At 45.2% G+C, this 22,500-nt stretch overlaps 1 protein-coding gene across 1 annotated transcript in view; it reads right to left on the reverse strand.

The window, feature by feature from the left end:
* LOC147435308 (tRNA ligase 1-like) overlaps positions 1 to 22,500 on the reverse strand; it is a 238,268-nt gene that overhangs the window by 215,440 nt on the left and 328 nt on the right. Inside the window, exon 2 of the mRNA XM_086488390.1 lies at positions 22,051 to 22,413. Coding sequence (XP_086344516.1) covers positions 22,051 to 22,413 — 363 coding nt within the window. The remainder of the gene's footprint in view (positions 1 to 22,050; positions 22,414 to 22,500) is intronic.

A 22,500-nucleotide genomic window follows, 5' to 3' on the forward strand; every position in this document is an offset into this window, starting at 1 on the left:
AAGGTTCATTAGGCACAGGCAATGGTTGTAGCAACCCAGGCGTCTTATGCCGATCATACTTCACTTTTTTGGCAAACCAAGCATTCCCTGACATACTTATCAATGTCTGCTTTAAGGTTAGGCCAAAAGAAATATCTTTCCATTGCTAAGGTCGTAGGGAGAATACCCCGATGACCCGCATAAGGCGAAGCGTGTGCTTCATCCATGATCTTCTTTCTTAATGGTTCCGCCACACATATGGCTTGATGGTGGTAGAGATAACCGTCCCGAATGGAATAGGGAAACTCATTCTCTCCACGATGTAGCTTTCCCCAAACGGTGGAGAAGTCTGGATCATTCGGATACAAATCCGGTAGTGCTTCTAATTCTTGGTGATACACCGAAGTGATAGCGTTCACCCTTGGCCGCCTAGACAATGCGTCCGCGACCACAATCTTACTCCCAGCCGTGTGAAGGATCTGGAAGTGAAACATAGACAAACAGTTTGCCCATCTCATCTGCTTCTCAGATAGTTTCCTTTGCGTAAGAAAATACCGCAAACTCTGGTGATCAGTCTTGATCACAAAATCCGCTCCTAGAAGATAGTGCTTCCAGTTGGATAAGGCGTGAATCACAGCCGTGAGTTCCTTTTCGTAGATTGATGCATGCAACTCTGCATCCTTAAGCCGTCTGCTTTCGTAGGCCACTGCATGGCCTTCTTGGTTTAGCACTGCTCCGATGCAATCGCCTGAAGCATCGCAGTGAACCTCAAATGGTTTCCTTAAGTCAGGCACTATCAGAATAGGTCCATGGCTTAGCAAGTACTTGAGCCGATCAAAAGCTCCTTGTTGTCTCGATCCCCATCTAAAAGGAATCTTCTTCTTTGTCAAATCATGAAGTGGTCCTGCTACATGAGCAAATCCTCGGACAAACCTTCGATAATACGAACATAATCCCAGGAAGCTACGTACATCATGTACCGTAGTGGGAATAGGCCAATCTTCTACCACTCGGATCTTGGCAGGATCCATACTCACTTGATTGTGAGAGACTATATGGCCGAGATAGTGTATCTCTGAGAGAAAGAACTCGCTCTTCTTTGCATTCACATGCAACTCATGCTTTCGCAATTCTTGAAACACTAGGTCCAAGTGCTTCCGGTGTTCCTCTTCTGACTTAGAGAAGATGAGTATGTCGTCAAAGAATACTCCCGTAAAAGATCGATACGGGCTGAAAATGCGGTCCATCATGCGATTGAACGTCGCAGGAGCATTGGTCAAGCCGAAAGGCATTACCAAAAATTCATATAGTCCAAAGGTTGTGCGGAAAGCAGTCTTATGGACATCCTCAGGGGCGATCCGTATCTGATGATACCCACTCTTTAAGTCTATGCGACTAAAGACACTTGCACCCCGCAACTTATCAAGTATATCATCAATCCGAGGGATCGGAAAGCGATTCTTGATCGTGATCTTGTTTAAAGACCTATAGTCTATGCACATTCGAAACGTGCCATCCTTCTTCTGTACCAGTAGAACTGGAGAGCAGTAGGGTGAAGCACTTGGCCGTACTAACCCTTTCTCTAGAAGCTCGTTGACTTGCTTCAAAATTTCCTCTTGCTGAGCAAGACTCACCCGATAAGGGGGTTGATTGGGAGGCGAGCTACCCGGTATGAGATCTATGCGGTGATCTTCCGGGCGTACCGGAGGTAGTTCATCAGGGAGTGTTTCCGTGAAACAATCTTTGTACTTTTCAATAAATTGAAAACGCTTAATTTCCAGACTAGAGAGTGGATCCCCACTAGTTTTATCCTTCTCACGTGCAAAAATCAAGTAAGCAGAAACACACTTCTTCATTTCTTTCTTAATGGAGATATGACTTACAATTGGGAACTGCCAATCTCCTACATCAACATGAATCTTTATTTTCTTACCCCCATGATCAAGAGTGAGGGTCTTTTCCACATAATCGGGGACAGGTGTCATGTGGAAGTGCCATGGCATACCCAAGATGATATCACATCCCTCGATGGGTGCCATCAAAAATGATTCGCGGTCCTTGTACTCGCCAATCCGAAGATTGAGCTGTCCTTGCACGGGAGTTGCATTGGTTGTCAACCCCTCGAATGCCGATCCGGATGTAACCGGTGTGCCAAGCTGAGCCGGTGTGAGGCACAAACGTTCCGCAGTATCCAGGGAGATGAAGTTATCCGTGGATCCTGGATCATAAAGAATCAGTACTCGCTGGTTGTTCAGAGACCCCCAGCCCTTCAGAGGCTGATGCTTCCCTTTCTCCGTTGCTGTGTTTCCTTGAACATCTGGAATTGAGTTCGAGCTTGGTGGAGCGGGTTCCTTCCTTGCTTTATCTTGCCTCATAGAGGCTTGTTCTTGCCGTTGCTGCTTTAGAGGGCAGGCCGGCTTCATATGTCCTTTCTCTCCACAGTAGAAGCATCTTCCTTCCTCTCGGAAGGTTTGAAGTTGAGTAGGAGAAAGATACTTAGTTCGCTTGCCATTGCCCTCTGGCTTCTTAGAATGATCATAGTCCCTAGATGGAGGACGTTTTCTTCCTTGGCCCCCTGGGTCATCGTAGACCCCTCTTTGTCTCACACGATAAGTGCTATGCTCCATTTTTCTGGGCGTCCCAGTTGAGTGCAAATCCTCAGCAATGATTGTTGACTCCATCATCCTCTGAAGAGTGTCATGCGGATACACTTTCATACTCTTTCGAAGCTATGGTTGGAGACCCGCTTCGAACTTCCGTTTATTTTCCTCGTCGGCAATCTTCATGAAGGGAGTGACCTTCAGAAGAACCGACCAATGCTTGTCCACATAGGTCGTGACTCTCTCATGTTCCTTTTGGGCGAGCCAGTCCCATTCCTTCCGTATGTCTTGCTCGAAGTCAGGCGGAAGAAACTGTTCATAAAATTCAGATTTGAATCTCTCCCAAGTTTTGGCCTGAGAACCTTCCAGAATCTTGGCTAACCACCAATTACTTGCCGTTTCCTTGAGGTGCATCCCCACATGGCGCAATTTGGATCTTTCTGCTGTGAAGTGCCCATTGGTAAAGGCGACTTCAAACTGTTTGATGAAGGACAGTGCTTTGGAGATATCTCTCCGTCCGTTGTAGGTTTCGAACTTGATGTCCTTGTCGCCTGATTTGAAAACTCTCATGCGATGTTGAGACTTGCGACCATGCTTCTTGAATCGAGGCTTATCTTTAGGTTGATGTAGGGTAGTAGTAGTAGTAGTAGTAGCGGCTTCCTTCTTCTGACGAGACGATCGAGAAGTAGAAGTATAATCAGGAGAGTAAGATGGAGATGAGATAGAGATGTCCTTGCTCTCGTCTAGCAAAGAGAGCGCTTTTTCCTGGCCTTTCCTTGGAGTAGGCCGTTCATTCCGATCCGAAGATCCTTTGTGCACCTCGGCACGTTCTTCTTCTCTTTCCTCCTGTGGTCTCACGCCAACAATGTGGTTTGGATGCCCGGCTGCATCGGTTCCATTCGTTCTCTTCATTCCGCCCAAGAGCTTTTGGACATCTGGCAGTAGTAAGATTTGTTGCAAATCCGCAAGCTGAGCTCGCACTTGTTGAAGCTCCTCTTCAACGCTTCTCCCTTGGCTCGACATGGTTCTTCCCGTTCTTCCCGGAATTGTCCTTCTTTGCAGAGAAAGAGAGGAGTCCGGGCTCTCATACCACTGTCACAAAACGGGACCGTACACGAGCACTTAGAAATCTGAAAAATATAATACTTTGCAAATGTGAGAGAAGGGAGAAGATCGACACAGTATTGGGGACCAGAAAATGGGCTGGTCCCCACCCGTCAAGAGTATTCTTTATTCAGGGAGAATTCATATACAAGCACGAGAACCCGAGGAAACCCCTCCGTTCTGTAATCTTAGACCCGAAGGTCGTTCTTTCCCATAAAAGGGCTTGGGCACAAGGCCGTTCTTTCCCGTAAGGGACTTAGGCGCGAAGCCGTACTTTCGCGTAAGGGACTTAGACGCAAAGGTCGTACTTCCCGTGAGGGACTTCCCGTGAGGAAGGATTCCTGCAAAACAACCACACAAAGCAATACTCGCGATGTGTAAACGACAAATTATACCTGTTGCTCCTCGCTCGAGAAAGCGACTTCTACACTCCGTCGGCACACGAACTCTCGCGAAATCCGTCGCCGGCACTTGCTACCAGATTCTCCAGCGCTTGCACTTCTGGATTGTTGCGATCCCCCCCCCTCTAAAACTGAACGCTACCTGCCTCTTTTATAGGCCTTGGCACCCGGCGGGAATAGTGACCCCAAAAAGCAAGAACTGGCGCCCTAGAGAGAGGAGAGAGAGAGAGAGAACGCTGCTGCCGTACAGCCCTGCGTAGCTTATTAGCGCTGAATTTTTTTTTAACGTAGGCTTTTTTAGAAGAGCCTTGCTTTATTTTATTATAAGAGGGCTGGTCACTTAAAAGTGACCGGCCACTTTATAAAATAAAGTGTGAACCTGTTCAAACTTTAAAAACTCAGTCCCCAAAGAGTTGGTCTAACGGTAAGGCTTTGGCCTCTCAACCTACGGGTTGTGGGTTCAAATCCCCTGTTGGGTCACACTCTAGAGGGACACCTTGTGCTCACCTGGTGTTCACGTTGCTAGGGCTCTTGCCCTTGGACACTCGAGTGCATCCTCCTCCTGGGGTGGGTCACCCGAGGAGGAGGTTCCTAGCTGGTTGTTACGAGTTCTCTCCGTCGTTCCCAGCATGTGGTGCATCAATTAGGTGGCCATGGTGATGCCTACGCGTGGCTCTTGCCCGATGGTACGCGACCCTTGCCCGACCATGTAACATGGCTAATATTTGGAAGGGATAAACACCTCCCCCTGTGGGCCCTCTGGTGTGTCGAAAAAAAAACTTTAAAAACTCACTCAGTTAGTGAAAACAATGCTACACAAACACATTCCAGGCCTCCCCGGGTGCAGAACACGGCACAGATGCAATGCAAACACAGACTCCTTGCGAGAAAACATTTGCCCTCCCGCGAATGTTCCTGCTTTTCGTAAAAAGCTTCATTGAACCCATCTTTATTCTTGTGCTTGCGTTCTTACGCGTATTTTCTTACTCAGTTCGGATTTCCTCCTTAGCCTACGGAATGCACCCGTCACCCATCATGTGACTCATCAGGGGCACTCGTAACCCGGCCCTTTCCACCGAACTTACGGAAACTCCTTCGCGATGTTTACCGTCACCCATCAAATGACACATCAGAGTTGTCCGTTCTTGATGGCACTTCCTGTAGCTACAATCTTTTAACAGTTCTTAGTGTACACAATAAAATATCCTAGAAAAAGAGATTAATCATTAAAAATATTTAAGAAAAATAGTCCAATTAGCAACACTTCTCATGTGAGTTCGTTGAGACCTTTCAAGTGCTAGAGGACATGGAGCCAAACGAGCAACTAGCGGTAGAAGAAAATGAGGAGATTCTTATACCTAAGCAGGTCCTAGCACACGTAGCATTTTTTAGCTGAAGTGACACTTTTATGCCACTTGTGATTATTTGATGATGTGAAAGCATTATTATGAGCTAGGTCACTAGTGCCCCCTAGTTTCACAATTCTATGTCACCAATTGAGGTATATAACTCACCCTTGCCTTCTCATTCTCATTCATCTTGAGTTATTGCCCCTTAACACTCTCTCTCTCTCTCTCTCTCTCTCTCTCTCTCTCTCTCTCTCTCTCTCTCTCTCTCTCTCTCTCTCTCTGATTATATTGAGAGAGGAGGAGATAGAGGTGCTCAGCTTGCAGGGACATGGATCCCTCTTTTATTGTATGCTGACGATATCGTGTTGATATCAGAATCGCCAGAGGGTATGCAGAGACATTTGGACGCATTGCATAGTTTTGCAGAGGATAGTGGATTGTCTGTCAACCTTGGTAAAACCAAGGTCATGGTATTTAATACCACGCCACAGTGGGTTAGGAGATCAGCACCTACTTTCACATATGGACAGGACAGTATGGAGTACACTGATGCATACACATATCTTGGGGTGGTCTTTAGTGGACCGAGGTTCACACTGAGAGTGGCAGCAGACACTAGATTGACTCGTGCCTATGCAGCCCTAGGTGGTTTAGAGAGGATTTGTTCGCAAGTTCAGTTCCAGGAACCTCGAACAAAGCTCTGGCTTTTCGATACTTTGGTCACTTCAGTTATGCACTACGCGGTTCAGGTTTGGGGACCGTCTATTGACAGTGCTGGATGGACTAATATGGAGAGACCCCTGATATCTATGATTTCTAGGCTGATTAGAGCCAAGGCCTCAGTCCCACATGACATCATACGAGCAGAGCTGGCTGCCCCACCTATGGAGGTTGAGGCACTCACCAGATCAGTATCATTTGTACACAGCTTATGGGACACCACCAGGGACAGGTATGCCAGGCTTGCTCTCGAGTCATCCAGACAGCTGGCATTACAGGGAGATACATCATGTTGGTATGCACAGATCAGCTCATGGTTTCAGAGGCATGGTTTCAGCATGGAAAGGCTGCCCCCTTTCCAGTATTCTCTTGATGCACCATCCTTGGCTCTTACACGGATGGAGACTACTAGACTCATTCGGCAGGATCTTATCCAGCTTGATAGCAAGAGGACATGGATAGAACAATCACGGGAGTTGGGTACGAAGAGGGTTTTCTATAGAGAACATCTTCTTCAACTCACGACAGACGAATTTGTCACACGGCCCAGTTACATGGACACACATCTATCTCATAGGTTACGATGTGCTATTGGCCAGATTCGCACATCTTCACACCAGCTTGGGATTGAGACAGGTAGATTCAGAGGCATTCCAGCAGACAGTAGGATATGTGAGTTATGCCATGCAAAGCCAGAGACAGAGTTTCACTACATATGTCGCTGCACAGTCTACTATGAGATACGGGGACGCTTTCATTGTCTATTCAGAGATGGTTTTGACTCTTTAGACAGAGTCATGAGATATCAGGATCAAAGATGTCTCGGATTATTCCTACTTGAGATTCAGAGACATAGAGACGCTCTATTGAATGGGCAAAGACAGAGACAGTCCCAGAGACGCATCTCAGATTTCTTCAGTCTGAGTACCACAGAGTCAGAGGGGACACCACCACCAGAGAGCTCGGTTCCCACCCATACACACATCAGCAGTACTCTCATTGATCGAGCTATAGAGTTAGGGAGATCGAGACGACCGCGACTGAGGAGGGGAACCACGCAGCACCGGCGGAGATTGCGGCAGAGGATCCACAGGATTCTAGCACGACACCCAGAATGTCGATCGGGATAGGCTTCATGCTACTGCTATATTGTATCATGGTGACACTTATCACCACTTTGTACCTTTATGGCATGATACCATTGCTCAGCCTACCAGCCACCCATAGGAGTCGGTAGCACTCCTATCAGTTCTTTGTTAGTAGTTTTCTTGTTTGTACCCAGACTTGGTACTAAACTCATCATTGTAATCAGTTGGTCTCATAGGTCATTTTGGCCTCTTGTAGACGTTAATATATCATTTCATTTCTCTCTCTCTCTCTCTCTCTCTCTCTCTCTCTCTCTCTCTCTCTCTCTCTCTCTCTCTCTCTCTCTCTCTCTCTCTCTCTCTCTCTCTCTCTCTCTCTCTCGGGCGGAACGTCTTGTTAAGACACAAGAAAAGGCTGATGAAGCATAGAAATGGATTGAGGATGAGAAGAAAGGGAAGGCCCAGATGCTCGAGACCACACCTACTTCTACCATTATTAATATGACCATTGAGGAAGAGCAGAAAAGGAAGAATCGGGCTCTGCATGTGCGGGTCAGAGGAGTCAAAGATAAAGAGAATGTAGATGAAGAAGTGAAGGAACTGCTACAACGCATGGGCATCACAGAGCCTACTCACACAAGTGCATGGAGAGTGGGCAAGAAAGGAATCGATGAGAAGGGAAACGTAAAGGATAGGGCACTATTCTCCGCTTCCCGAATATAGAAATAAGGAAAGAATTTCTAAAGAAGAGGCAAACTCTTAAGAAAACCGGTATTTTCCTGGGAGATGACCTTACATTGGCACAAGTGGCACACATGCAAGAGTTGATGCCAGAGATCAGGGCAGCAAGAGAAAAGGGGAAAATCGCCTTTTATAGAGGAGGGAAAGTAGTGGTTCTGGAAAAGCGCTCAGCATGACGATGCGAGACCTATGGGGCGACGCTCCGGATAGCGGCGTGGAATTGTAATGGATCATATAGGCTAGATGTAGGTGCCTTTGAAGACAGCTTTAGGGACAGAGACATAGTTTTCTACTCAGAGACACACCAAATACCGGGACAGCGTATGCCACATGTGAAGGGTTATTTATGGGAAACAGCTGGTTGACCAGACAAGAGATCTCTACGGGGTAGCCGGGGTTCAGGAGGAGTAGCAGTCTTATTTAAAGAGGAGCTGAAACCACTACTACAAATTATAAGGAAAGATGAGCAAGCAAGGTATATGTGGGTGAGAATGAGAGCCGAGACAGGTAGATTTCTATATATCGCTATATGCTACTTCCCTCCAAGTACCTCAGTATACTCCTCACCTAAAGGACAATCCCCTTTGTCCATATTGAATAATGACATATGGGAGTTCTCTAGAGATGGAGACATCGTTCTCTTAGGAGACTTTAATGCCAGAACGGCCAACTCTCAAGCAGTATTCTATGATACTTCTGAGGAAATGCTCAGAGAAGTGGATTTATCACAGAGGGGGCTTACTAGAAACTCACAAGATAAAGAACACACTGAATATGGGAGACATCTCATGGAGATGGCAACTATACATGGTTTGGCCATACTTAATAATCTAGAGAATTTCCTGTTATCACGGGGATTCACATGCTTCCCGCACAGGCATGGGGCCAGTACAGTGGATTATGTCATGACTTCACCAAGCTTTATTTCTAGTATCGAGGACTTTAAGGTGGGACCCAGACCGGTTGGGATTGCAATGGATCATGCTCTCAATCTCCTTCCAATACAATGCCTCTCAAGTACAAAGGAAGAAGACACACACAAGATATACTTTCACGCCAGAGACTGATTCAATCTATGTGGAAAAGATCTATAATAGGATGTGGGCAGCCGAGCCAGTATATACTATAGAGGAGATTACTTCTCAGTTAACAGAGATACTACATGGAGCAGCACAAGAGGCATACCCACATACTCAACTTGATCAAAAGAGAGGATCTGGGAACATGCCTCAAAACAGTTGGTATGACGAGGAATGCAGAGAGACGAGAACCCAGGTCCAGAAAGAGCTTACACTTGGGATCATCACATATAAGCAGTCTCGGATTGCTCTTCGGCGTATAGTACATCGCAAGAAAAGAGCATTTTTAGCCAAATTGGAGAAGGATTTATATCAGCTCTTCTTGAGTCGGGACTCACATGAGGCCTGGCGCTTATTTCACGAGCACTCACCGCCTCCGACGATTACTTCTCCTGAGATTTGGGGTCAATATGTAACATCATTATATATGGTATCTTACCAGATCCGCTAGAGCCATGCCCTGCTACTAGTACTTTCTTTACTACAGAAATGGTGAAAAAAGCCATTGATAAGATGAAGACAAGAAGAGCATATGATCATGATGGTTTAGTAGCAGAACACCTGATCCATGCCACGGATCTACTTTCAGAAGTCCTTGCTCGTCTGTTTAATCGGATCATGTGTGAAGGATTACCTGAATCTTGGAAATTATCTACTATCGTACCTATTTTCAAGTCAGGGGATCCTATGATACCCGGGAACTACCGTACCATTATAGTAGGTCACACATTGACCCGACTGTACGCATCCATTGTCACGATTGTGACTTGTTACACTCTTCTTGATTCATTACAGATGCAGATGCGAAGTGTGACTAACCCAGGAGGACTCCTGTTCTCGAATGGTCACACCCCTTCGCCCAAAAGACATACCTCTTCGCCAAAAGCCACACTCCTTCGACGACTGGTCACACCCCTTCACCTTACGGATGCGACTCTTCACCCAATGGTTGCAGCTCTTCGCCGAAAGGATGTGTCTTATCACCTCAAGTCATGTCTCTTCACAAAGAGACATGCCTCTTCAGTGATGACTATTCAATTCCTATAAAAGGAACCCTTGTATCACACTTTCAATCAATCAAACACATAGTCTTCTAAGTCTTGTTCTAAGTTCAGTTTCAGTTTCTTAAGTCTTAATCATGAGTTTAAGTACTTAATTAAGGATTAGCACCTAGAATCCTTACAGTGGTATCAGAACAATTTTTTTCCCCGGACCCGAAGGTTGTGAGCCTCTCACCCTCGCCGCTACTCTCCCCCCCCCCCCCCCCCTTCCCGGAGTTGTATGGAAGCAGAAGAAAGATGGCCAAGACCCACGTCAGCATGAGGGAATCTTTTCTTCTACACTTACATAAAGATAAGCAGAAGATGGCAGACAGAGTAGGTGTTGCAGCATGCCGGTTGCACTTCGAGACTCTTCGCGTGGACAGGAAGAGTTGTACCCTTTCCCTCTTGCCCAAGTGACGCAAGCCGGTGCTTCCAGGCCATCCCTTCACCAAGCTACTCGCAGCAGGCAGAAAACGCTGGCAGCGCAGGCTGTTTTTGAATATAGGCAGCAGCGTTGGGATTTATTGAAACAGCGCAGCGTTTCATTTGTTTTACCAGCCCTGGCTTAAAAAAAGGGCAACCTCTTAATTTAAGGGGTTTTTGGCCGGCCGCCCAACCAAAGTTTCAATTGGGCACCCTTTGGGAATAATTAACAAAAGGGCCAACTAACAGCAGCCAGCAAAAATGAAGAACCAGCGCCAGCGTGCAGAAACTCTGTCGCTCCCTCTTCTGCTAATCGTCCCCGCTGCCAATTCTGGCCATCGCCGGGTGCGCACAAGTGCTTGTTCATAGTCATGGCAGACGATGCCCTCGACGTTCTAGTCAACTTTCTCTCGTACATAGACGAGGTTCCCGAAGAAATATTGCCAAAAAATGATAAATCCTCCTCAGGCTCCCGAAGTGATTATTATACCAGATACCCCCGAACCAGAACCCGTACCCGAACCGGAACCCGCATTCAAACCGGAAGTAATTCTCATTTCGGATTCCGAATCTCAAGAACGCGTTCCAGTTCCAGAGGAAAGACTGGTTCCCGACTTCATTCCGGCACCAGAGCCTGCTCCTGTTCCTGCACTACAGCCAGCAGTGTTGCCACAAAATTACCTGGTTTATGTCACTCATCGGCATGCCTCGCGCTCACAAGGCTGGGTGGTGTGGCATATCATAGTTACGTGCGAGCCTCTTCATTTGCCACACTACGAGCACATACTAGGCCGGTACCCCCACTTAGCCTATTCTCTGACGGAGTGTCGCGTGGATTCAGTAAACGACATAATCTCCCCGCAGCCTTTAGTTCAGGTTCACAGCGAGTTACAGCTTCCGGACTACACGCCTTTGACGCCAAACAACACACCTCCTATCGACGAGGTGGAAGATATCGAGGATTCGGATCTTGGACCAGATTTCTTAGAGAAGTGGGACGCAGCATCAGCAGCAGCTTCACCCTTTTACAACAACCACACCTCTCCAGCCTCTCTGAGATATTCCCTCTGAGCTGTCAGAATGTCAGAGACAGGCAGTGCTGCACCCGACGATCCAATAGCCATCCTCAGAGAACAGATGTCCGTCCTCCACGAGGCCCTTTCCACCGGTCTTGCATCGATGACCGCACGTTTGGATGTCTTACAGGCCTTTTCTTCTTCGAGGACGCAACCAGCTACACATTCAGTTTCTTCGGTAGCAGAGTCAGTTCCTGAGCAAGTCGAAGCTCCGGAACCAGAGGTAGACAATCCTGAATTAAGATATCTTTTTAAGATAATAAACACAGCACAAAAAAAGAAAATTGATGCAAAGTTGCCCGAGCCATACAATAGTCGCCGCGATATGTACGTGCTGGACCATTGGCTTTTCAAAAGGGAGGTTTACTTTTCAAATACTGATCTCATTGAAAGCAAGAAAGTTGCTTTGGCCAGCTCTCTACTAAAGGATACTGCATTCCTTTGGTGGCGTCGCCGCATTAAAGATGGAAAAATCACTGTTGATTGGGACAAATTCCGGCGCGTTCTTTGCAAGGCTTTTGAGCTTGCAAATGCCGATTTTCACGCCTCGTCTTCTCTCCGCCGCCTGAGCCAAACTGGTTCCTTGGCCGCACTGTGAGGATTCTAGGTGCTATTCCTTAATTAAGTACTTAAACTCATGATTAAGACTTAAGAAACTTGAACTAAACTCAGAAACAAAACTTAGAAGATTGATTGAATGATTGACTGCCTGAAACTGAGTACAATAGGCTCCTTATATAGGAGACGAAGAGACACAAATGAAAAGATACGTCCAATGGTGAAGAGACATGACTTTAAACATAAAGACATCCTTTCGGCGAAGAGCTGCAACCATTGGGCGAAGAGTCGCACCCGTAGAGTGAAGGGGTGTGACCAGTCTTCAAAGGAGTGTGGCTTTTGGCGAAGAGGCACATCTCTTGGACGAAGGGGTGTGACCATACAAGCGCAGGGGTCCTCCTTGGCATGGCACTTCGCCTATCTGCAACTAGGAGTAGATGTAATACTGTTAACATAGTCACAATCGTGACATTCCCACCTCTTTAAATAAAACCCAGGGTAGTTGAAGAAAACTTCGAGAGAAGGGAATGTATTGTTGTAGTGCTTCTGCATCCAAAGCTCGTTTTGTTAAGTCCCATGTCATGGCATTGTTATTGACCATGACTATTTTGCCAAACTGAAAACTGATCATATCTGTAACTTGATAAGTGTCTTTGTCAAAGTCATTTGTAACTTCGAGCTTTGTCCAATAAAAGATTGAATCTGTATTTCCTTCGAGTGAAATTATTGGTAAACTGACTTGAGTTTTTTGTTGAGTGAAGACCACTGGTTGGAAATTTGTAAGGTATTCCATTGGTTTGTATGGAACAGTAAAATCCTCCTGAAGGGATGTTGTAGATTGAGACATAGTAGTGTTTGGAGGTATATCCATCTGTAAAGGTTTATCAATAGAACAAGTTGTGTCCAAAGATTCATTTGCAGCGACTAAAGTCGTGCTGCAAGAGTCTGTATTTGCTTTATCCTTTGCATCGCTGAAGGCAAGGACTGGAGTCTTCAAGTTTGAAGAATTATCAATCACCATAGCATCTCGTATTTGTTTAGAGACAAAGACTGTATTCTGCAAGGGCGGTGACCAGGTGAAGTTTCCTGCCTAGATCACGGCCAAAGAAGGGGTTATGTGCTTGTTGGTTGTCACATAAGAACCGAAATCTTTTGAATCTTCAGCTTTCTCAGCGGGTATTAAGGCTTCTAATTGAGAAGGGAGAGGTTGAGGGAGTTGTTTCCTCTTAGACCTCTGAAGAATCCTCTTGCACAAGGAAAGGATTAATAAATCTTCGACTCAGGTATGGGTGTCTCCCATGGCCGTGAATAGTACCACAGGCAGGAGGGACACAAGTGACCATTCGGGTTAACCAATGCCCCGACCTCTTTCATGACGCTGATGAACGAAATCTTCGGACCTTACTTGGACAAGTTCGTGATCGTGTATTTGGATGACATTTTAGTTTCCCGTCGAACGATGGCTGATCACAAGGAACATTTGAAGCTTGTCTTCCAAGTTTTGCGAACCAATGTGCTATACATCAATAAGAAGAAAAGTGATTTCTTCAAGAATCACGTGGAATACCTTGGTCACATTATTTCTGCCAGTGGCGTTACAGTCAATCCCAAGAAAATACAGGTCATAGTGGATTGGCCTTTACCGCTCACCATCTCAGATGTGCGTCTTTTTTTGGACTTGCAAACTTCTATCATACCAAGGTCCACAAATTCTCCGACATTGCAGCTCCTTTGACTGAGCTTACCAAGCAGGATAAACTTCAATGGACTGAAGAAGCAGAGCAATCGTTCAAAGCCCTTAAACACGCCTTGACGACAACTCCAGTTTTAGCTATTGCAGATCCCACTCAACCTTTTCAGGTCATGACCGATGCGTCAGATCGTGCTTCTGGAGGTGTTCTTATGCAGAATGAGCGTGTCATTGCTTTTGACAGCCGCAAATTTTCAGCCATACAAATGAGATACCCAGTTTATGACAAGGAATTCTTAGCCATTGTTCATGCTTACCACACTTGGAAACACTATCTTCTTGGCGCAGATTCCGTGGTGCAGACAGATCATCAGTCATTGACATACATTTTTACTCAACCTGTGAGGCTGTGATGAATCCTCGTCAAGGATGATGGGTTGAGTTCTTGGCAAATTTTCATATGATTATTCAATACGTGCCAGGCCTTGCAAATGCAGTTGCAGATGCCTTAAGCCGCCTTCCTCGAGCCATCAACTTTGCCATTTCCGATGTGCAGATGGAAATACCTGCTTGTTTCAAGCATGAGTATTTGACAGATCGAGATTTTGGGAATGCATTTCAAGCTCTTAAATCCTCTACTCCGACTCCTGCAGAGATGAATATGTTTGCAGCTTACACCATTGTCAATGACTTGTTGTATTTCATTGATCGCATTTGTGTTCCACACAATGCACCATTGCGGAAAATTTTGATCCAAGAACATCATGAAGTTCCTTTTGCTGCTCATCCAGGCATCAACAAGACATACAGATTGTTATCTGCAACATATTTTTGGCCACAAATGCAACAAGATGTTATCAAGTTTGTCAAAGCTTGTCATTCCTGTCAAACAATGAAGGCTTCTCGACAACTTCCTCAAGGGTTACTTCATCCTTTGCCCGTACCTCAAGAAAGATGGGAAAGTGTCAGCATGGATTTTATCACTACATTGCCTCGTTTTCAAAAAGGCAATGCACAGATTCTCGTAGTGGTGGATCGGTTTTCAAAGATGGCACACTTTATTCCTTGCAAGAAAGCTGCCTCGGCACCAGACGTTGCGCAATTGTTTGTGCAACACATTTTCAGATTACATGGATTACCAAAGTCTATTGTTTCAGACAGAGATCCAAAATTCACAGGGCATTTTTGGACATCCCTCTTCAAATCCCTTGGTACAAATTTGTTATTCAGCTCAGCATACCATCTTCAAACTGATGGGCAAACAGAAAGAGTGAATCAAATTTTGGAAGAAATGCTTCGACATTACATACAAATTCGATTGGGGTCATGGGAAGAGTATTTGCCACTTGTAGAGTTCGCATACAATAACTCTATCCATTCAGTAACTGGCATGACTCCATTCCAAGCAGCTTATGGGCATACTCCTCTTATACCGACAAACTTTGTTCTTCAACACAAAGTAGCTCTAGCAGATCAGTTGGTTCAAGAAATGCAAGATGTACTTATTCAAGTACACGACAAGTTGGTTCATGTCCAACAAAAGTACCAGAAACAAGCCAATAAGCATCGACGACATGCAGATTTCCAAGAGGGAGATTTGGTTTTATTATATGTAGCATCTCATCGCTACAAAACTATGAAATCGGTCTTTCCAAAGTTGCGCCCTCGCTTCTATGGACCTTTCAAAATAATCAAGAAGTACTCAGTTGTCAGTTACAAGTTGGAACTTCCACTCTCATGGGGAAAACTTCATCCAACTTTCCACATTTCTTGGCTCAAACAGTACATACAAGGAGATTCGCCAATTCCAGACTTATCTTCTTATGTGCCAGAAATTGAGGATGAACACATAATTCTTGTTCCAGAAAAGATTCTTGATGTTAGACAAAAAGAAACAAGACGAAAGATCACAACAGAATTTCTTGTCAAGTGGATGGATCTTGATGAGTCAGACTCAACTTGGCAGACGGATGAAGATATGCAGCAGTACCCAAACCTTCTTCAAAAATTCTTTGACAAGCGGAAGACTTTCATCTGAACACGGGGTTTTAATTTAAATGGGAGAGAATGTCACGATTGTGACTTGTTACACTCTTCTTGATTCATTACAGATGCAGATACGAAGTGTGACTAACCCAGGAGGACTCCTGTTCTCGAATGGTCACACCCCTTCGCCCAAAAGACATACCTCTTTGCCAAAAGCCACACTCCTTCGACGACTGGTCACACCCCTTCACCTTACGGATGCGACTCTTCACCCAATGGTTGCAGCTCTTCGCCGAAAGGATGTGTCTTATCGCCTAAAGTCATGTCTCTTCACAAAGAGACATGCCTGTTCACTGATGACTATTCAATTCCTATAAAAGGAACCCTTGTATCACACTTTCAATCAATCAAACACAAAGTCTTCTAATTCTTGTTCTAAGTTCAATTTCAATTTCTTAAGTCTTAATCATGAGTTTAAGTACTTAATTAAGGATTAGCACCTAGAATCCTTACATCCATTCTTGAACAAAAATTGAGTAGATGGGCAGAGAATGAGGGCATAAGGGCAACAGGACAAGCTGGATTCAGAAGGGGTTATTCCACTTTAGATCATATTCTTACGCTCAGAGCCATTATTGAGGAAGGAAGAGCAAACGGGAGAAGGATGTATTGTTGCTTTGAGGATTTCGGAAAGCTTTTGATACAGTACCAAGGGCCAGATTGATGCGCAGGATGCAAGAGTTAGGGGTCTCCAAAGAGATTATTTGGGGGATCATGGCCTTATACGGGTCAGTAACTGGTTATGTACGTACTCCAGAAGGGGATTCCGACATTGTTCATTCCACCGTTGGAGTAAAGCAGGGATGCCCACTATCCCCTACTTTATTTGGTATGCACATAGATGAGGTATCAGATTACATTGATAGAGAGGGTGACAAAGGTGCTCAGCTTGCAGGGTCATGGATCCCTTTGTTGTTGTATGCAGATGATATTGTATTGATGGCAGAATCACCAGATGGAATGCAGAGGCAGCTAGATGCATTACATAAATTCGGGGAGGACAATGGACTGTCGGTAAACTAGGGTAAAACCAAAGTTATGGTGTTTAACACTACACCGCAGTGGGTTAGGAGATCGGCACCTACATTTGTATATGGCCAGGATACAGTAGAGTACACAGATGCATACACATACCTTGGTGTGGTATTTGCAGGACCGAAGTTTACTCTCAAGAAAGCAGCGGATGCTAGATTATCCAGAGCCTCTACGGCCTTGGGAGGGTTGGAGAGGATGTGTTCACATGTGCAGTTTCAGGAACCACGAACAAAACTTTGGCTCTTTGATACTGTGGTGGCTTCGGCTATGCTTTATGGGGTCCAGATTTGGGGACCATCTGTGGATCAGGATAACTGGAAGTCAATGGAGAGACCTTTGGTATCTATGATTTCCCGAATGATTAGAGCCAAGGCCTCCGTACCACACGCGATTACCCGAGCGGAACTAGCTGCCCCTCCGATAGAAATTGAAGCTCTTACCAGATCAGTGTCCTTTATACATGGTTTGTGGGATACAAATAATTGCCGATATATTAGACTGGCCCTCGAATCCTCTCGACAATTAGCAATGAAAGGGGATACATCATGCTAGTATGCGCAACTGTCCTCGTGGTTTCAGAGACACGGGTTCAGTATGGAAAGATTACCCCCCTTCCAATACTCTCTTGAGGCTCCATCACTGGCAATTACACGAACGGAGATTAATAAAATTATCCGACAGGATCTTATACAGTTGGATACTAAGAGGACATGGGTAGACCCTACACAAGAATTGGGCACGAAGATGGCCGACTACAAAGAAAACTTCGTACAGCTATCTGAAGATGGATTTGTGATTCGCCCGAGCTACATGGATACCCACCTGTCTCATGGTTTGAGATGTGCTATTGGTCAGATTCGTACATCCTCACACCAGTTGGAGATTGAATTTGGCAGATTTAGGGGAATCCCACCTGAGAGCAGAATTTGCAAGTTATGCGGAATGGAGGCGGAGACAGAATTACACTACATATGCCACTGCACAGTATACTATGAGATACGTGGGCGTTTCCATTGCCTATTTAAAGAAGGCTTTGGACCTTAGATAGAATCATGCAATACCAAGATCAAAGATGCCTAGGCTTGTACCTACTGGAACTACATCGGCACAGGGATAATCTAATGAGAAGACAAAGTGCACTACAGCCTCAAAGGCAGATCACAGATTTCTTCGGATCGAGAGAAGCAGGAGTGGAAGGAGAAGCAAGAGGCCAGCAGCCAGCACAAAGGAGTACCCACATTCATACCAAAGGCACCCTAATTGACAGAGCGGTTGAGCTTAGGAAATCGAGACGACCACGACCAAGATGCAGAAGCACACTTCACCGGAAGAGACTACAACAAAGGATTAGAAGCATTCTAGCCAGACACCTAGAATGCTCCTAAGAAGTTTATTTAATACTTTGTATTTAGTTTTTCACATTTATTTTCACACTTTCACACTTTCACCCTTAGTACTTTAGTAATAAGGTACCCAGACAGTGTAACAGATTCACCACTTTTGTATCAGTTTGGTCTCATAGGTCATTCTGGCCTTTTGAAGACGTTAATATAACATTTCATTTCATTTCTCTCTCTCTCTCTCTCTCTCTCTCTCTCTCTCTCTCTCTCTCTCTCTCTCTCTCTCTCTCTCTCTCTCTCTCTCTCTCTCTCTCTCTCTCTCTCACAAGACGAGCACCACGTGCCAATAGAAAAGAACAGACTGAACAAACTTTTAGCACTTCAATAACAACTGAACTGAAAGAGAGAGAGAGACGATACGCGACACGGAGTGGCGGAATTCCCACCCAAAGAGTATTGGCCCCAAACCTTGGCGCCCCTTTCTCTATTTCTTTATATTACTGCCGATTCACAAAGTACAACAGCCGAGGAGCCCCTGCTCTACAATCTACACGCTAAAAAGTGGCAGAGAGGGCCCCCAAGGCTCATATTTAAAGGCCCAAAGACTAAAAGCATCAAATATGAAAAGCTGAACCCAAAAAACCACTTTCCTAAAATTTCAAGATTTCCCTAAAAATCCGCCGCGAATTCCGGGACGTCCGTACAGGTGCCACATCATCATATTTTGATGTGCAAAGTCTTTTGAGTGTGTTCTACTTTATTTTTAATGCCTTTATGTCACTTGGGGCCCCATCGGACGGGGTCCCCATAAGTTGGTAGGACTTCTTCTTCTGTTGCTTGTTCTTCTTAGGGTTTCTAGAATTAGGGTTTGCAGGTTTTAGGATTAGGATTTCTAGAATTAGGGTTTCAGCAGTTAGGATTTCTGGCAAAAATTAGGGTTAGGGTTTCTGCTCTCGGGCAGCCACATCATCTGTAAGTTGGCTCCATTCTTTAGGCTTTGACATGTCAACAGTTTGTTACATCTCCCCTTCTTGAAAGAGTAATCGTCCGCGATTACAGCATATCTGCAAAACAACTCAAGTTAGCTCAAACATTCCGAGGGTCATTCCGAGGGTCAATCAGTTTGCTCTTTTTATTAAGGAGTTAGCTTCTCCTTTCTGCTCTTTTGATCAAGGAGTTAGCCTCTCCTTTCGGCTATTTTGATCAAGGAGTTAGCTTCTCCTTTCTACTCTTTTGATCAAGGAGTTAGCTTCTCCTTTCGTCCAGATCGGAACTCTTGATATTCCGGCGTAGTAAAATTAGCCATCACACCTAGACCGTACTGATCTTCCACGGGTGTCTTGATGCACTAAAATTACATACCCAGGTAATCTCATCCAATTAGGAATATTCAGTAATTGGCACATCACAATGCAACACAAATGCTTACATATGCATGTTACAAGACACAACAAACAGCGCCGCTGAGCACTCCCTCGAGACAAACGGTCTACGGTATGAAGCTACTCAACGACTACCTCGTCACTCCCCCCGCAAATAACCTAAAAAGGTCCGGGCCATGAGCTCGAAGGACAGTCCAACCAAACGCTCCCCAGACTACAGTCTGCGTCGCTCGGAGGTTCAAGCATACAACCAAACGCTCCCCAAGCATCGGCCTGCGTCGTTCGGAGGTTTTCTAACATACAACGAAACGCTCCCCAGGCATCGGCCTGCGTCGTTCCGAGGTTCAAACAATACCAAAACAATATTTCTCACTTCTCCACCCGAGAGTAAAAATCACCAATCAATGAAACCAGTATTGAAACCAGAGTCAAACATTTCAAATCGGCACCAAAACAAGTTCAAAACAGATACCATCCATTTCAAACAAATTCCAAACAGGATCCCCAAACAAGATCAAACAGAACTCAAACTTAAAAAGCAATCTCGACATCAGTCGAGCTCGAAAAATCGACTGACTTTCCATCTTGAAACCTGCACCAAACATTAGGGTTAGGTTCCTTCCATGAGGTCGTAGCCAAGCACAGCATGGTCCATCGGCTCTTGGACAAACAGTGTTTCTTTAGCGCAATGGTAGTCCCAAAAGATAGCAATCACACCGAACCTCCAAGGTTATCAACTCGAGAAGAGACATCTACTGAGAGATGTCGAGAAATTTCAAGATATAATCTGCTAGGGTTTCCATGGCAAGCATTTCAAGATACCCCACTCTGCCAGAAGTTGCACTCCGAAGGAAGATGTCAGAAACCATATAACTTCGGGCAAAAATTTTCTTGAAAGCTTGCCAAGTACTTGGAGTATGCTGCTTGGTAGCTTTAGACATCCACATCTGCATGGCACTGCTTCTGAGAAAAATAGTGACTTGAAACAAATCTGGATCCTTCTCTTGCAAGGGATCTTAATTGGCTTATGCCCCGTAAGACATGAGCGGTGAAGACAGGAGCGCGCCCGATGCGCGATGAAGTAAGGGTGAGAGTGGCTGATACCTCAAATATAATTCAATTCCAATAGCTCTGTCTGCTCTTTTGTAGAACCGGTATGCTTTCAGAAAAGCACACGCCTGATGCTCTGATACCACTGTCACAAGGCGGGCACCACGTGCCAATAGAAAAGAACAGACTGAACAAACTTTTAGCACTTCAATAACAACTGAACTGAAAGAGAGAGACGACACGCGACACAGAGTGGCGGAATTCCACCCCAGAGAGTATTGGCCCCAAACTTTGGCGTCCCTTTTGGTATTTCTTTATATTACTGCCGATTCACAAAGTACAACAGCCGAGGAGCACCTGCTCTGCAATCTGCGCGCTAAAAAGTATCAGAGCGGGCCTCCATGGCTCATAATTAAAGGCCCAAAGCCTAAAAGCATCAAATATGAAAAGCTGACCCCAAAACATCACTTTCCTAAAATTTCGAGATTTTCCTAACAATTCGGCGCGAATTCAGGGACGTCCGTACAGGTGCCACATCATCATATTTTGATGTGCAAAGTCTTTTGAGTGTGTTCTACTTTATTTTTAATGCCTTTATGTCACTTGGGGCCCCATCGAACGGGGTCGCCATAAGTTGGTAGGACTTCTTCTTCTGTTGCTTGTTCTTCTTAGGGTTTCTAGAATTAGAATTTACAGGTTTTAGGGTTAGGGTTTCTAGAATTAGGGTTTGCAAGTTTTAGGGTTAGGGCTTCCAAAATTAGGGTTTCAACAGTTAGGGTTTCTGGCAAAAATTAGGGTTAGGGTTTCTGCTCTCGGGCAACCACATCATCTGTAAGTTGGCTCCATTCTTTAGGCTTTGACACGTCAACAGTTTGTTACACTCTCTCTCTCTCTCTCTCTCTCTCTCTCTCTCTCTCTCTCTCTCTCTCTCTCTCTGTGAGTGTTTGTCTTCTCTATCTGTTCTCCACTCTTCATTCCTTCACAAGCAACCCCTAGATCTAGGCAAAAAAACCTTGAAAGTAGTGCCAAGAAGTCAAGTATCAAATCAACCTTATATATCTCGGTTTTCAACCGATGCAGCCATGTAGAACCATTATCTAGCCTCTTCAATGAAGTAGATAGCAGCCCCAAGATGAGCCTCATCCGAGAAGTTACTTCGAGCCAACAAACAAAAGCAGATACTAGTCTCAAAGATAGCGGACAGCCATTGCCAAGGGCAACCCTCACATCATAGATACAATGAAACTCTCACATCCACATAAGTAAAGCAGAAGCCTTATTCATAATGAAGAGGGACAGAGCCAAAAAGGATCATGGACTCTTGCTTTGAGTAAGTGCATTGTGCATACCTCAAGAACACCCTTTCCTGACTGAACGACCTCGATCATTTTTGTACGGACCTCTTGATCTGACTTCTCATTCTCAAACTTTGGATAAAAAGTTGCCCTCAACTGAGCTTGTGCAAAGGTGCTCCTTGCAAAATGGAAGCTCTCTTCGGGGACTTCTTGTTGAAACTCACCCTCATTGTCGGCCCTTTCTGAAATCTCAAGAGCCTCAGTGCTTGTTGAGGCTTGGGCTCTAGGAACCCACTTTGCCTGAGATGATATTTGTGGTCCATGGTCATGCCAACTGTCTGATTGATAAGAGCCTGTCTTGTATCCGTGACTTTGCATCTCTTGGTTCCAACGATGACCTCTGGTAGCATGCTTTCTCTGGATGCACAACAGTATAGGTTCAAAACAGACTATGTAAGCCTCTTGCTACAATCACAATCTCATTCAAAAACACCCTTATCTTGC

This window comes from Adiantum capillus-veneris, chromosome 18 (assembly GCF_014529385.1).
Source record: "Adiantum capillus-veneris isolate H3 chromosome 18, ASM1452938v2, whole genome shotgun sequence".
Classification (NCBI taxonomy): domain Eukaryota; kingdom Viridiplantae; phylum Streptophyta; class Polypodiopsida; order Polypodiales; family Pteridaceae; genus Adiantum; species Adiantum capillus-veneris.